At 37.9% G+C, this 18,307-nt stretch overlaps 1 protein-coding gene across 7 annotated transcripts in view; it reads left to right on the top strand.

Annotated features, from left to right (window-relative positions):
• Nucleotides 1–18,307, top strand: part of kst (spectrin beta chain, non-erythrocytic 5 kst) — a 158,791-nt gene that overhangs the window by 26,081 nt on the left and 114,403 nt on the right. For 6 of the 7 annotated variants that reach the window (XM_088269217.1, XM_088269216.1, XM_088269215.1 and 3 more), the window contains exon 3: nt 11,280–11,409. In XM_088269217.1, the coding sequence (XP_088125343.1) occupies nt 11,346–11,409 (64 nt within the window). In that variant the 5' untranslated portion in view covers nt 11,280–11,345. Of the gene's footprint in view, nt 1–11,276; nt 11,410–18,307 lie in introns of all 7 variants that reach the window. The other variant, XM_088269213.1, reaches the window with a different exon arrangement.

Here is an 18,307-nt window from a genome sequence, read left to right as displayed (position 1 = left end):
GAGATGTCAAAAAATAATATGCAATAAATAACTTGGAGATTGCCATGTTTGATTCCAGTACGTACCTTGGTTTTATGTTTTGTCTGCTCTTGGTCCAGACGTGAGTGGTTTAAGAATTGATGCTAATTGTGAGTTTGATGATTTTGTGGTCTGACATTCATGAGAATGCTTGTCACACACCAAAACCTTAAAGCAAGAACAACATAACTCGAAAATACAATATATCAAATAATATCATTCCTTTCTTCATCTCGACTTATCGTCTTTATAGACTATTGGGTCATCTGTCTTCTACCTCAGGCTGTAGGTCCTTCTGTCATATACAACGTCACCTAGGCCATGCCTTGGGATCATGTTATCTCTCTGCAGCATCCGTGAATTCTCTGGTCTTCCTCTAGATGCCTTTCTATGGCGATTGCCTGGTTCACAATATGATCAGGTTCTCTGCGTCCTATGTGCCCATACCACCTCCAATTGCCTTTCCCCTACCTTACTATTGATGCCTGTTACAGCCAGGCTCCCACGAATGCGTCAACTCCTTATCATGTCTCCAAGGGACACTCCAGCTGACCATGTAGGCATTCGCATTTCAGCAGTGTCTAGTTGCCTAGAGTAGGTGTTGTACATCGTCCAGCATTAGGAGCCATAGAGGAGTGCGGGTCTGACAAATTATTATATACTTATAAATGTATATATATATATATATATATATATATATATATATATATATATATATATATATATATATATATATATATATATATATATATATATATATATATATATATATATATATATATATATATATATATATATATATATATTTATATGTATATGTGTATATATATATATATATATACACATATACATATTTTAACGTCTGCTCATCCGTAACTGCACTGCATAATGTACGGGCTACCGTACAATCCGTAGTGTAGTGATTAGCACGATTGTTCACCATGCGTGAGGTCCCGGTTCGATTATCACGAGGGTCACCGTTCATAGAAACGTGCGACGGTCACAGTGTGGAGCATCACTCAATAGAAAACATTGCAGGGAGGATGGTGTGTTTTGTGGAGGAATGGAAAGTGTTCTCTCCCAAAAAGTGTACAGAATGAAATTATCTACAAGATATCTGGTAAGGATGGTATGATGTACAGTTAGGGTTCCGAGGACAGACAGTCTCCTGAAGGTGTGCAGAGAAGGCGCACTCTTGGTGTGGAGATACGGGCTGGTCCAGTGCAGGAATGGCTGAAAGATGATGTGTTTTCTGAAGGAATGGAAGATGTTCTCTAGCGAGAAGTGTACTGAAAGGTATATGAAGTCGTTTACAATAATTAATCTTCAAATTGAAGTTGTCTTGCTTGTCCGTTGGTGTAAGGGGTGACGTCAGCGGCGCTGAGTGGGCTGCGTATTACCGTTCGCGTGTTCAATTAGATGCAGAAGAGCCTTCAATAAGGCGCTGGCTTCTAAAAAAAAATTTATCCGTAAAAAACAGTCTAGATTTCACGATGTTTTGGTCATTTCCCTTGAAATGCGCTCGGGTTACTATGTAGTGAAATTATTTTTTAATGAGGTAGTTAATGCCAGGTATTCCTCGGTCTTCCTCCGCTACTTTTTCCTACTAAATCAATCCATTTTTTGGCTTTTTATCACTCGTTCCACACGCTCAAACCATCCCAACCCGCCTTCCTCAGTTTGCTGGATAGTGCTCATCTCAGCCTTGCACCCTTTCCTTATATCACCATTGGAACATCTACCATACATGGTCTTGCCGCACTGGGAGATGGCATCCCGACTGCATCCAGTCTACTCTCATCCTTCCCAAACCATCCCAAGCCGCCTTCCTTAGTTTGCTGGATAGTGCTCATCTCAGCCTTGCACCCTTTCCTTATATCACCATTGGAACATCTACCATACATGGTCTTGCCGCACTGGGAGATGGCATCCCGACTGCATCCAGTCTACTCTCATCCTTCCCAAACCATCCCAAGCCGCCTTCCTTAGTTTGCTGGATAGTGCTCATCTCAGCCTTGCACCCTTTCCTTATATCACCATTGGAACATCTACCATACATGGTCTTGCCGCACTGAGAGATGGCATCCCGACTGCATCCAGTCTACTCTCATCCTTCCCAAACCATCCCAAGCCGCCTTCCTTAGTTTGCTGGATAGTGTTCATCTCAGCCTTGCACCCTTTCCTTATATCACCTTTGGAACATCTACCATACATGGTCTTGCCGCACTGAGAGATGGCATCCCGACTGCATCCAGTCTACTCTCATCCTTCCCAAACCATCCCAAGCCGCCTTCCTTAGTTTGCTGGATAGTGCTCATCTCAGCCTTGCACCCTTTCCTTATTGGAACATCTATATAAAATTCCTAACATTTTTTTACACAGTCTTGATCTCCTAAATCTAATAAAGCTTAGCGTGCGTCCAAGAGGTACTAGGCAAAAATCTATATTTCCAATATTTGTACATAATTCAAACTATGCCATGTTCTCTCCGATTCCGCGGCTTCACATGTTAGCCAATGCTTTTGAAAGTATAGATTTATTTAATATATTGTTATCCACCTTGAAGTGTGTACTTTCTCAGCATTTCTTCTCCATGTTATAATGGATAAATGTAAACGTTGTGTTTCACTCTCTCTCGCTGCTCGCTGATGGTGTGCGAAGGAGACGTGCATTCACTAGTGCTTGCTGTTATTTTATTATTATTTTATGTTTAAGACTTTTTGTTTCTCTATTAGTGTATTTTTATATTAGATACTGTATATGTGTATTATGTTAAAGGCATTAGCCGTTCAATAAATAAATATATCCCACCACGCCTCTGCGCCCGCGGCCTGCTTCGAACACGCGCCCGGAGACACGCGCTCGGAGGCAGACGCTCCGACCTTGTGCGCCTTGTTAGGCGGAGGACGGAGGATGTGTGTACACGTGATGTCGTCATGCCGCTGTCATCCTCAACCCGGGATTGCGTCACTAACGGTCACTTTGGGCCAAGTTCACACGACAATGTGTGCACGACTTTCGTCCCGTCTGCCTGAGATGAGTCGTGTGGGATTTAATATGTGTTGATATCTCAACATAGATAGGTGGAGGAGGATATGGAAGACTTGAAATTAATTTACTTGTTGTAAAATAGTGAAGACGGTATTTGTTTACTTGATATAAATTAGTGAAGAATTCGTAAGTCTGCGTATTTATTTACAGGGTATAAATTAGTGAAGAATTTTGAAGACTAGGTATTTATTTACAGGGTAAAAAGTAGCGAAGAATATGGGGGTCTGGGTATTCATTTACAGGGTATAAAGTAGTGAAGAATATGGAAGACTGGGTATTTATTTACAGGGTAAAAAGTTGTGAAGAATATGGGGGTCTGGGTATTAACTTACAAGGTATTAAGTAGTGAAGGGTATAGAAGTCTTGGTATGTATTTACAAGATATAAAATATCGAGGAATTTGGAAGTATTGGTATTTATTTGTAGGGTATATTAAAGAAAAGATTATGGAAGTCCTGTTATTTCTGTGCAGGGTATATAGAGAAGAATATGGAAGTTTTGGTATTTATTTAGAGGAAGTAAAGTAGTGAAGAATATGGAAGTCTAGGTATTATTTACAAGGTTACAAATGGGAAAGAATATGGAAATAAATACCCAGACTTTCATATTCTTCACTATACCCTGTTCATAAATACCGAGCCTTCTATATTCTTCACTACTTTATACCATGTAAAAAAATACCAAGACCCCCATATTCTTCACTACTTTTTACCCTGTAAATAAATACCCAGTCTTCCATATTCCTCACTACTTTATACATTGTAAATGAATACCCAGACCCTTATATTCTTCACCACTTTATACCCTGTAAATATGTACTAAAACTTCCAATTTCTTCACTACTTTATATCCTGTAAATAAATACCCAGACTTCCATATTGTTCACTACTTTATACCCTGTAAATAAAAACCCAGACTTCCATATTCTCCACTACTTTATACCCTGCAAACAAATACCAAGGCTTCCGAATTCTTCACTTTTTTATACTTCCATTTTCTTCTTCGCCTATGTCGACATGCCAAATGTAACAGCTACTTATTGGCACACCTCTAACAGCCAGTAATAATAATAATAATAATACTGAACTCCAGAAAACATTGTCCTAAAACATGCAAGCCAATTTGTGAATGTTGACACAGCCGTTATCTGGACGAATGCGCTTGGATTTAGGCATTACGTCAACTGACAACACCTCGCGATATAACAAGTGCTTACCTATGGCGTTATCTTTTGCATCGGTGTACATTGAATACACGTGTCTACTGTTCGGGGTCTAAAATCCCACTGAGTGGGATCCCAAAGTCCCGCGGGATCCCATTCATAGCGTCGAAATCCCGGGATTAAATATATCGCACACTCCTTTTTTTCACTCTTTTTTTCTTTTAACATACATCAAAAGTGTTTTGATGTATGTTGAAAGAAATACCTGTAATCATGTCAGTAGAATCCTGTCATTATTATCATATCGCTCACTCCTTTCAAGAACGTCATAAATCAAAAATCGTAAATTTTCAGCTGTGCATGTTTTCGGAATGCCCAGAAAATGTACTATATCCCAGCGAAAGAGGCATATTTTTAACTTAATATTTACCCGCTACAGGGCAGAAAGTGTTGTTTATGCATTTTGAAGAAAAGGTATTGTTTTATTATTTTTTTTAAATATCCCAAATATTTTTCAAATGGAGAAAAAACCTTCAGGTTTTACCTAAAAAGATCTGTTGCACAGTAAAAAGTTCAATAAGTGGCTTGATATTTATATTTAATACATTGTATTATATTTTTAAACTTTTAAAACGTTCTCCTGAAAAATCAAGTTTTTTGCTTTATGACATTCTTGAAAGGAGTGAGCGATATGATAATAATGACAGGATTCTACTGACATGATTACAGGTATTTCTTTCAACGTACATCAAAACACTTTGATATGTTGACACATTCCCTTTTCCCGGTTTTTGGGCAATAGTATTTTTTTAAAATATTTTTTACTTTAAAATAAAAATATTTGAGTTTTTATTATTAACACAAATATTTCAATTTCATACTATTTTTGTGATACTAAGCGGCTTACTATAAGAAGTAAAACTAAACTATATTTATATTTTTTATTTATAACCCTTATCCGCACCTAATGGTGCATAGGGCACTGCATCTAATTGCCGCAGTGTTATCTTGATCATTACTTACATGAAGGCAAGGTAATATTAAATAAATATCACATTTAAATAAATAAATATGACATTCGTTTGATAACGCCCTAACAAGGCGAAACAATTGTCACAATATAATTTTTTATGTGTTTTTGTTAATAAAATACAACTTAGTACACTCAAAAAATCTGTGTTTGATTTAAAATTAATACATAAATATCACAGTGTTAAATCACTAATATTTATTTTCACCTCCCCCCCTGGGATTCGAACCCGGGATCTCCGGCACGGTAGCTAAACATGCTGACCATTGCACCACGGAGGCGGACAAAAGGCGGAGGCGGTATTTGTATATACATAGTAACTAAACTTTCGTCAGACGGACTACGCAATTAAAAATGATCAAAAGTACTGGTTACATGACACTTATGTTTGGTTTATTAGGAATGAATGTACCTAAGAGACATTTAACAATAAATCGTTAATCGTTCCGCAAACAAAGCCCGGCGGGTGCGGGGTGCGGGGAAGTAAGTGCACTCGACTTGCACCCAGAAGGGCGTCGTCGCGTGGACGAGTGTTTAGTTATCTAAGGTTAAGTGAAAATTTATTTAATACCACCTCAGTAATGAGGGAAAATAACTTTTAATTTTTATTTTAGTTCAAGTATCCATTCTCGAGTTTAATATATATATATATATATATATATATATATATATATATATATATATATATATATATATATATATATATATATATATATATATATATATATATATATATATATATATATATATTTATATTTATATATGTATATATATATATATATACATATATATATATATATATATATATATATATACATATATATATACATATATATACATATATGGAACGGCAATGGATTTTTATATACATATAGATATAGATAGATACTAGATATAATTTTCCAAATATTATACTCAAAAAATAATATCAAACTTTTTAATGACGTTAATATAACATCGGAATGTTATCGGACCAATTATCTCTGTCGAGTTATTAGTTGCCAGAATATATTATCATCATCTCCTGATAATTTAATTCCAATTATCGTTACAAAATATTGTTAATTTCAATAAACTGATTATGCAACATGCTTTCTTTATCAAAAAATTGCTAAATTTAGCTGAAAATTTACGTGGAATTTCGAAAAACCCTGTTTGCAATCGCCGATTATCGCTCACCCACTGTACTAGACACGGGTAATCGAATTAAAAACCGAATTGTATTAAACCGACCTATTAAAAAAAGTCATTACTCGATTCGGTTTTCGAATTTAGTCGCCCAAAGCTAGTCGCGCCAATAAGCGTACAGATTTGGTCGCGCATTGCGTATTTCCAGCTCCCGGTATATTTGACAATTCGCCACCAAAAACTTGAGCTGGAAAGAAATACAAACCGGGAAAAAGAATACCATCTCTAGCTGATATAGACGAACTTTAAGGGGATATGCGCAAACACAGAATTCATTCCGTCGGAGACCACCGGAGAGGTCACATGTCTATTCACGCCCGATCTTTGTAAATAATGTATATAAGATATTTTTGTTTTTTATAATACTTATATATACAAAAAAATCCTATCATTCAGTAACTCTTTTCTTATAAAAAAAAAATATTTCGAAGAAAAACTAATTTTTTTCAATGCCAAAACGTTGTTTTAAGAAAAAAAATATTTAGATTTTAGTATATTGATTTTTCAGGAGATCGTTTTTAAAGTTTAAAAATATAATAAAATGTATTAAAAATAAATATCAAGCCACTTACTGAAGTTTTTACTGTGCAACAGATCTTTTTAGGTAAAACCTGAATGTTTTTTCTCCATTTGAAAAATATTTAGTATATTTAAAAAAATAATTAAACAATACCTTTTCTTCAAAATTCAAAAACAACACTTTCTGCCCTGTGGCGGGTAAATATTAAGTTAAAAATATGCCTCTTTTGCAGGGATATAGTGCATTTTCTGGGGATTCCGAATACATGAACAACTGAAAATTGACGATTTTTTATTTATGACGTTCTTGAAAGGAGTGAGCGATATATAAATTTTAGCTACGGCTATGGTTAGTACCTACTTGTCAATAAATCAATTGATCAAAATTCTTATCTTTTGATTAGCCTGGACTAACAGCGATAGCTTAGAGTGATGAAGGTGTTCAGTACTGACACAGGTAAAAAATTTCTCCCCATTAAATATCGTAATAATATTTCGAAAATATACAAAAAAATCATTTTTTCTTACTAAAATCAGTCGATCAAATCTGTCGTTACAATGATTGGCGTAAAAAACACGATTCCGACCCTTTCTGGGAAGCTAGTTGTGGAAGAGTTACTGTAGGAAGAGCTACCGCTATGTTGAACAATACCACATTGGATATTGATCTGTTCCATGTCGCTCACTCCTTTCAAGAACGTCATAAATCGAAATCTTGATTTTTCAGGAGAACGTTTTTAAAGTTTCAAAATATAATACAATGTATTAAAAATATATATCAAGCCACTTACTGAACTTTTTACTGTGCAACAGATCTTTTTAGGTAAAATCTGAAGTTTTTTTCTCCATTTGAAAAATATTTAGTTTATTGAAAAAAATAATTGAACAATACATTTCTTCAAAATGCAAAAACAACACTTTCTGCCCTGTAGCGGGTAAATATTAAGTTAAAAATATGCCGCTTTTGCTGGGATATAGTACATTTTCTGGGCATTCCGAAAACATGCACAACTTAAAATTGTCAATTTTTTATTTATGACGTTCTTGAAAGGAGTGAGCGATGTGTCCGAAGGAGTTTTCCGAAGCGGGATTCTTCTACACCTTTAAGTCTTCTTGCTTACTTTAAATTTTAATATATACGCCTTGAATATTGTTTGTTATGTATATATTATTTTTTTATTGAATAAATTTAATTGAAGTAGAAGGGAGCAAAATATGTATTAAAAATCGTAAAAAAAAAAAATAAAAAAAATTGTTCAGAGTCTAGACACTTTCTTCAAATTTTGTATATTAACGTCCAGAAATTCGTTAGAGTCGTAATATAGTTTTCTCCTAATCCAGGTAACATTTTACGTAATATATATTTTTTTTAAACACCCTTTTTGCATTGAAAAACTAAGCTTTTTTTTTCGAAATTAATACGTGGTTTTGAAAGGTAAGGAGTTAATTTTTTTTCTATTTGTATTTATAAAAAAACATTAATATTTCCAATAGACGTTCTTTTTGTCCGCCTCCGTAGTGTAATGGTCAGCACGCTCGGCTACCGTTCCGGAGGTCCCGGGTTCGATTCCCAGGGGGGGTCAAATAAATATAAGTGATTTTTTCACTGCTATATTTATTCAATATTACCCTGGACTGGTACCAGACGCGGAAGGCTGATCACCTTTCCTTCGTGTGAAAACGATCAAGATAGCACCGTGTTTATAATGCAGTGCCCTATGCACCATTGGGGTGCGGAAAAGGGTTTGAATGAATAGACGTTCTTTAAAAAAAACGGGTGAGAAAACACGTGTTACCTCTTCGGTGGTCCGGTGAATGAGTTGTCTTAAAAATTATAAAAAAATTTTTTCTATATAAATTCAAAAAAACAAAAAATATCCAATATACGTTCGTTAAAAAAAGCGGTCGTGAACAGACATGTGACCTCTCCGGTGTAATAAACTCTGTGTTTTCAAATATCCCCTTAAATATTTTATTTATATTGTCTATATCAGCTAGAGATGGTATTCTTTACTTTTTCCCGGTTTGTATTTCTTTCCAGCTCAAGTTTTTGGTGGCGAATTGTCAAATATACCGGGAGCTGGAAATACGCAATTCGCAACCAAATATGTGCGCTTATTGGCGCGACTAGCTTTGAGCGAAGCGAATTGAGTGCTGATTTCTTTTAAGGGGGATATTCGCAAAGACAGAACTCATTCGCCGGTTGGCCGGCGAAGAGGTAATACGTCTTTCCACGCCTGATTTTTTTGAAGAATGTGTATTGGATATTTTTTTGTTTTTTAGAATATGTATAGAAAAAACATTTTTATAATTTTTTAAAACTGCTTACATCATGTTATCTCTCTGCAGCATCCAGGAATACTTTGGTCTTCCTCTAGATGCCTTTCTATGGCGATTGCCTGGTTCACAATATAATCAGGTTCTCTGCGCCCTATGTGCCCATACCACCTCCAATTGCCTTTCCCCTACCTTACTATTGATGCCTGTTACAGCCAGGCTTCGACGAATGCGTCAACTCTTTATCATGTCTCCAAGGGACACTCCAGCTGACCATGTAAGCATTCGCATTTCAGCAGTTTCTAGTTGCCTAGAGTAGGTGTTGTACATCATCCAGCGTTCGGAGCCATAGAGGAGTGCGGGTCTGACAATTGTTTGGTAGGCTTTAGACAAATTATGAATGGAAATATTTGTGACGTCACATATTGCGTGATTCTTGCGTTAATTTGTGCTTCTTGTGAACTAAACTGTGACCAATTGCAGATGGGGGATTCACAGAGGAAATGCTTGCATCATATCGGTCGTATATCACTCATTTCACACTATGTCAGACTGTTGTGTGTGTGATATTGCATATTACGGTAATTCGTCTCAATGTTTACATACAGCACCAATTTGCACATGTGTGTCTGGAAATAACGTCTTGAGCCACGTGACAATAATACAATTCAAGTCAAAGGTGTATTTTCCTTTGGGTACAGCGTCAGATTGCCTGATAGAACAATGAGTGTTTTTGTTACTTCTAGCTAAAAACAAGTTCTATTTAAATCTGTGTTGGGAACAGGAGGGATAATCTAGTGTGGGCCAGTGGGGAACTTGTCAGCAATTGCTCATTGCTGGGAGGAAACCACGTAGAACTCCTCGGGAGAAGCCGCTCACAGAGACTGCGGACTGTCCTCAGCAGGTCTCCCGTTCCACTAGAAGAGGGTTGGGCATTTTGTGTCCTAGCTTGGTGTATGGTAGCAATGTCCTTATCATGTATGATACCACCACTTGTGAGAGTTCCCTATGAACTGGCACGGATAGGTCCTCGCCCAGGCTCCTGCACCGCGCCTCCAGCTGTTGTCTTTGAATGCTGAAAAGGGGGCAAAGCTTCAACAGGGGAGGGACATCTTGAGGTGTCTCATCATCACACGTACAGCTGTCGATCTCGTAGACCTTGAAACGATGTAGGTAGCTCATGAACCCACCGTGACCCATACGGATTTGGGTGAGCTCAAAGCCAGGTTTCTGCAGTCTCCTGAAATCAAAGGCATACTTTTTGATGTTGAATGAAGGGATGTCGTGGCACCGTTTGATGCTGACAGTAGTGAATTTGTGGCTTCATTTGATGCTGATTGTAGTGTATTCGTGGCACCGTTTGATGCTGACTGCAGTGTAGTCGTGCCATCGTTTGATGCTGACTGTAGTTTAATCGTGGTTCTGTTCTCTGCTGACTGCAGTGTAATCGTGGTTCTGTTCTATGCTGACTGTAGGGGAGTCGTGGCACCGTTTGATGCTAATTGTAGTGGATTTGTGGCTTCATTTGATGCTGATTGTACTGTAGTCGTGGCACCGTTTGATGCTGACTGCAGTGTAGTCGTGCCATCGTTTAATGCTGACTGTAGTTTAATCGTGATTCTGTTCTATGCTGACTGTAGTTTAATAGTGGTTCTGTTCTATGCTGACTGCAGTTTAATCGTGTTTCTGTTCTATGCTGACTGCAGGGGAGTCGTGGCACCGTTTGATGCTGATTCTATTGTAGTCGTGGCTCCGTTTGATGCCGACTGCGGTTAAATCTTGGCACTTTTTAATACTGTTGTGTGGTGAGGTGGTTGAAGACTGTCAGTAAATGATTACTAGTTCTTTGACTTTGGTTTATCCTATATATAAGTTGCTAGGTAGCTCTAAGTGAGTGACTGCTCTTTAGGACAGACGCTGCTCGCCATGCCATGCGGGTATTCACCCGATTGCGGGATGTATCATCACCGCTGTGTCACCAACATACCCACACACATTATTTACGGACACTGACTGTCTGCTTTGTTCCAGCAGAAGCACCGACGACAGCAACAGCTCGGCTGAGTGACCACTGGCGCGGAGCACCCATGACTACACAAGATGGCGGCAAGGCACTTCAGCAACTCTACCTATCAGGACTTTCAGCCAACAGGACGCCGGAACGGTAAGACCCTTTCTTCTTCTTCTACGTTTGCCTTGTCAGGTCTCCCCCGCCCCCGTAGTTGGCCATTATCAAAATCTTCTAGTACACAGCCATGATACACGATTCACCCGCAACGAAGGTTTGATAGTCCCAAGACAGCCCTGAATATTTAAACTGTGTGTTTTCTGAGTAAGCGGCAGCTCAAACGCCACACGGTGTATATATTTGGCAAGGCTTCATAATATCCTTTATATCTACCAGACAAAAATATAGAAATCTTCTAGTACACAGCCATGATACACGATTCACCCACAACGAAGGTTTGATAGTCCCAAGACAGCCCTGAATATTTAAACTGTGTGTTTTCTGAGTAAGCGGCAGCTCAAACGCCACACGGTGTATATATTTGGCAAGGTTTCATAATATTCTTTATATCTACTAGACAAAAGTATAGAAATCTTCTAGTACACAGCCATGATACACCAATTACCCGCAACGAAGGTTTGATAGTCTCAAGACAACCCTGAATATTTAAACTGTGTTTTCTGAGTAAGCGGCAGCTCAAACGCCACACGGTGTATATATTTGGCAAGGTTTCATAATATTCTTTATATCTACTAGACAAAAGTATAGAAATCTTCTAGTACACAGCCATGATACACCAATTACCCGCAACGAAGGTTTGATAGTCTCAAGACAACCCTGAATATTTAAACTGTGTTTTCTGAGTAAGCGGCAGCTCAAACGCCACACGGTGTATATATTTGGCAAGGTTTCATAATATCCTTTATATCTACTAGACAAAAGTATAGAAATCTTCTAGTACACAGCCATGATACACCAATTACTTGCAACGAAGGTTTGATAGTCCCAAGACAGCCCTGAATATTTAAACTGTTTGTTTTCTGAGTAAGCGGCAGCTCAAATGACACACGGTGTATATATTTGGCAAGGTTTCATAATATCCTCTATATCTACTAGACAAAAATATAGAAATCTTCTAGTACACAACCATGATACACGATTTACCCACAACGAAGGTTTGATAGTCCCAAGACAGCCCTGAATATTTAAACTGTGTGTTTTCTGAGTAAGCGGTAGCTGAAACGCCACACGGTGTATATATTTGGCAAGGTTTCATAATATCCTTTATATCTACTAGACAAAAGTATAGAAATCTTCTAGTACACAGCCATGATACACGATTTACCCACAACAAAGGTTTGATAGTCCCAAGACAACCCTGAATATTTAAACTATTTGTTTTCTGAGTAAGCGGCAGCTCAAACGCCACACGGTGTATATATTTGGCAAGGTTTCATAATATCCTTTATATCTACTAGACAAAAATATAGAAATCTTCTAGTACACAACCATGATACACGATTTACCCACAACGAAGGTTTGATAGTCCCAAGACAGCCCTGAATATTTAAACTGTGTGTTTTCTGAGTAAGCGGTAGCTGAAACGCCACACGGTGTATATATTTGGCAAGGTTTCATAATATCCTTTATATCTACTAGACAAAAGTATAGAAATCTTCTAGTACACAGCCATGATACACGATTTACCCACAACAAAGGTTTGATAGTCCCAAGACAACCCTGAATATTTAAACTATTTGTTTTCTGAGTAAGCGGCAGCTCAAACGCCACACGGTGTATATATTTGGCAAGGTTTCATAATATCCTTTATATCTACTAGACAAAAATATAGAAATCTTCTAGTACACAACCATGATACACGATTTACCCACAACGAAGGTTTGATAGTCCCAAGACAGCCCTGAATATTTAAACTGTGTGTTTTCTGAGTAAGCGGTAGCTGAAACGCCACACGGTGTATATATTTGGCAAGGTTTCATAATATCCTTTATATCTACTAGACAGAAATATAGAAATCTTCTAGTACACAGCCATGATACACAATTTACCCACAACGAAGGTTTGATAGTCCCAAGAATTAACAATACACATGGGAGTCCAGCACTGCAATATATCGTTACATACATTTTTAATTTGTTGCCGACGGAGGTTAGAGGTCAAAGTAAAATATGGAACAAAGGCGAAATAAGGGTATGGGTGAATGATCAAGAGTTAATTCTATGAAATTTGTGAAATAGTTTAAAATCTTAATTTTTTCTCTCGTTTTTGTGCGTATATTAGGTTAAAAAGGTTGAAAACTATAAAAAACGTATGTAAAAAGAACTCCACCGACAAGACACACAAGGTGGCTTGGTGGGTCTCTTCAAAAAAAATATATTTAAAATGTTTTATGATTGTTCTTTTATATCATTTTTCGACATCTCATCAAGGATGAAGAAGAATATGGAAGTCTGGGCATTTACGGGGCTGACGACCGTCATAGGCTGGTTTAAGTGATCACTTTACGCACGTGTAACATTCACCAATTCTACCCGTTATTGACAACCACACTACTCAAATTCTTGGAAGTTCTATATATATGAACCAGTTTTGAAACTTTGTTCTTGAATCACTAGAACTTCACTAGAGACATCTATTGGTGAGATGTAAAGAAGCTTTTTTATTAAGCAGAAACTCTTATATTAGTATGTGAGGTCCGAATCCTGGATTATAATCACACACATGAGAAACGCCAGAAAATACCATTTTCATTTTTATTATTAAGCTTATAAAGTTTCTAAATTGGTTCATATATATAGAACGTCCAAGAATTTGAGTAGTGCGGTTGTCAATAATGGGTAGAATTGGTGAATGTTACACGTGTGTAAAGTGATCACTTAAACCAGCCTATGACGGTCGTAAGCCCCGTAAATGCCCAGACTTCCATATTCTTCTTCATCTTTGATGAGATGTCAAAAAATAATATGAAAATAACTCCTGTAATTGGAGATAATCCAGATTTTGTGAACAAGTATTTGGACAGACTCAAAATGTTGTAAATAAATGTATACTAACAAGAGCCGACACCGCGAGAACAAAAAGCCTTCTTAGGACCTCCGAAATGAAGACTCTACCCATTGCAGGCCTAACACTTGGCGACAGAGTAAGAAACTCTCAAATAAGGTAAATCTGCCATGTTGAAGACGTTGTGCGATGGGGGAGAGAAAGAAGACGTTTCTGGAGAAATCATGCTGGAAGAGCGAGTTGGGATTGAGGGATGAGGATAGCAGCGGACAGAAGAGGTGGCAGACCCACAGGAAGACCATCTAAACGATGGAGAGACAGCTGGTCTTCTACGTCCCAGGAGCTGACCGGAGAATGACAGGACATAGTCCTAAATACAGAGGAAGAAGACAAATATTCGCCTCGTGTGAAAACAATTTTTCAATTTATTCAATAATTAATATATACATTACAAACTGACATTTAAGGCGTATACATTAAAAAAAGACAAATTAAAAAGTAAGGAAGAAGACTCTTGTTAAATGTGTAGAAGAATCCCGCTTCGGAGGACTCCTTCGGACACATGGAACAGATCAGTATCCAATGTGATATTGTTCAACATAGCGGTAGCTCTTCCTACAGGCATAACCATCGGCAGGGTGGTGGTGTATAATAATAATAAAACCCTTATCCGCACCCCAATGGTGCATAGGGCACTGCGTCATATAAACGCAGCGTTATCTTGATCGTTTACACATGAAGGAAAGGTGATCAGCCCTCCGCTTTAGGTACCAGTCCATGGTAATATTGAATTAATATGACAGTGAAAAATCACTTATATTTATTTGACCCCCCCCTGGGAATCGAACCCGGGACCTCCAGAACGGTAGCCGAGCGTGCTGACCATTACACTACAGAGGCGGACAAAAATTTCAATTTATTCAATAATTAATATATACATTACAAACTAACATTTAAGGCGTATACATAAAAAAAAACAAATTAAAAAGTAAGCAAGAAGACTCTTGTTAAATGTGTAGGAGAATCCCGCTTCAGAAGACTCCTTCGGACACATGGAACAGATCAATATCCAATGTGATATTGTTCAACATAGCGGTAGCTCTTCCTACAGGCATAACCATCGGCAGGGTGGTCCTGTGTATAATAATAACAAAACCCTTATCCGCACTCCAATGGTACACAGGGCACTGCGTCATATAAACGCAGCGTTATCTATCAGCGGAAGCTAAACTGGCAGTACACAATGGAGTTCTGGTTCCAACCCTTATGTATGGAAGCGAAGCATGGAGTTGGCAAAAGAAGGATGAAAGCAGACTGAATGCAGTCAAAATGCGATCCCTCAGACAAATGTGTGGCAAAACGATGTTTGATAGATGTTCGAATGATGAAATAAGGAAAGAATGTAAGGCTGAGATAAGCATTATCGATAAAATTAAGAAAGGTGTGTTGAGATGGTTTGGACATGTGGAGCGTATGAGTGAAGAAAGAACGGTGCACAAATTTATGGGGCGAATGTAGTTGGAAAAAGAAGCAGAGGACGACCGAAGAAAACTTGGCACAATCGGGTATGTCAAATACTTGAAAGCGGCCGGGTCAGGAGTCGTAATAATCGTCGGGTATGTATGAGGAGATGCATGAATGTAGAAGAGGCAAAGAATGTTTGCAAAGACAGAGTGGTGTGGCATTAGATTCTCTCCGCCTACCCCTGCGGGGAAGCGGCGTGATGGTTAGTTAGTTAGTTTTTTTCTTTATCTTGATCGTTTACACATGAAGGAAAGGTGATCAGCCCTTCGTTCAGGTACCAGTCCAGGGTAATATTGAATAAATATTACATTGAAAAAATCACTTTTATTTATTTGACCCCCCTGGGAATCGAACCTGGGACCTCCAGAATGGTAGCCGAACGTGCTGACCATTACACTACGGAGGCGGACCTGTGTATAGGAATGTGAAACAATCTATGCCGACGCTGTCTTAGCTAACTATCGGGAACATACAGACCAATGCTCCGGATAGTTTCAGGATTATCCATCATACCGCGCAACAATCGAAAAAACATGCCCCGTCTCTGTTTAAACTCATACATATCTAGATTAAAACTAACTAACTAACTAACCATCACGCCGCTTCTCCGCAGGGGTAGGCAGAGAGAATAGAGCGCCACACCACTCTGTCCTTGCAAACATTCTTCGGCTCTTCCACGTTCACGCGTCTCCTCATACATACCTGCCGATTGTTACGACTCCTAACCTGACCGCTTTCAAGTATTTGGCATACCTGATCGTGCCATGTTTTTCTCGGTCTTCCTCTGCTTCTTTTCCCAATAACATTCGCCTCATAAATTTGTTTTACCGTTCTTTCCTCACTCGTTCGTCCTACGTGTCCAAACCATCTCAACACACCTTTCTTAATTTTATCGATAATGCTTATCTCAGCTTCCTTATTTCACTATTCGCACATCTATCATACATCGTTTTGTCGCACATTCTTCTGAGAGATGGCATTTCGACTGCATTCAGTCTACTTTCATCCTTCTTTTGCCAACTCCATGTTTCACTTCCATACATTAGAGTTGGAACCAGGACTCCGTTGTGCACTGCCAGTTTAGCTTCCGCTGATAGGTTTTTATTTGCTATAACTGATTTCAGTGCACCGTTCACTTTGTGCCCAGCATTCACTCTCCTTTCTATGTCTTTATCAATCTTTCCATCCCTAGAAAACATACTACCCAAATACACGAAATCATCTACCTGTTCCGAAATCTCTCCGTTTACCAATATTTCCAACATTTTGAGTGTGTCCAAATACTTGTTCACAAAATCTGGATTATCTCCAATTACAGGAGTTATTTTCATATTATTTTTTGACATCTCATCAAAGATGAAGAAGAATATGGAAGTCTGGGCATTTACGGGGCTTACGACCGTCATAGGCTGGTTTAAGTGATCACTTTACACACGTGTAACATTCACCAATTCTACCCATTATTGACAACCACACTACTCAAATTCTTGGAAGTTCTATATATATGAACCAATTTAGAAACTTTGTTCTTGAATCACTAGAACTTCACTAGAGACATCTATTGGTGAGATGTAAAGAAGCTTTTTTATTAAGCAGAAACTCTTATATTAGTATGTGAGATCCGAATCCTGGATTATAATCACACACATGAGAAATGCCAGAAAATACCATTTTCATTTTTATTATTAAGCTTATCATTTGACCAGATAATTTACCGGGTCGTAAGCCCCGTAAATGCCCAGACTTCCATATTCTTCTTCATCTTTGATGAGATGTCAAAAAATAATACCAATATTTCACATTCAGGTCTGCATTACGCTTTGGATAATTTCAGGATTATCCATCATACCGCGCAACGATCGATAAAACATGCCCCGTCTCTGTTTAAACTCATACATATTTAGATTAACTGCAGTTTTTATCTCAATAATGCCTTTTACTATCTCTTGCGTCGTAATCCCGGATGGAGTTGGACTCTTTGGGGATTAAGCTGACGATTTATCGTTTTTACTGTGTTTCAAAACCTTCCTGACGCCTGTTCTTCAACATGAGCCGTTCTTATCTGGAAAATTTGTTGGAATAATCCGAAAAAATCTTTATTTTCCGCGATAAGAACGATACCAGTTAAAATTGTAATATTTCAATGATATGCTTCAGATAAGATAAAAATATTTTTCCATACATTCGGACACGTAGCACAACACTGATTTTATCTTTTTATTTTATTGCATTTAATTTTTTTTTTTTTTTTTTTTTTTTTTTTTTCACCCGCCTCCGTAGTGTAATGGTCAGCACGCTCGGCTACCGTTCTGGAGGTCCCGGGTTCGATTCCCAGGGGGGGTCAAATAAATATAAGTGATTTTTTCACTCTAATATTTATTCAATATTACCCTGGACTGGTACCTGAAGCGGAGGGCTGATCACCTTTCCTTCGTGTGTAAACGATCGAGATAACTCTGCGTTTATATGAAGCAGTGCCCTATGCACCATTGGGGTGCGGATAAGG

This window comes from Brachycentrus maculatus, unplaced genomic scaffold, assembly GCF_059751285.1.
Source record: "Brachycentrus maculatus isolate JH-2025_06_01 unplaced genomic scaffold, ASM5975128v1 h1tg000342l, whole genome shotgun sequence".
NCBI classification, from domain to species: domain Eukaryota; kingdom Metazoa; phylum Arthropoda; class Insecta; order Trichoptera; family Brachycentridae; genus Brachycentrus; species Brachycentrus maculatus.
This window is presented reverse-complemented; position numbering and strand designations above follow the sequence as displayed.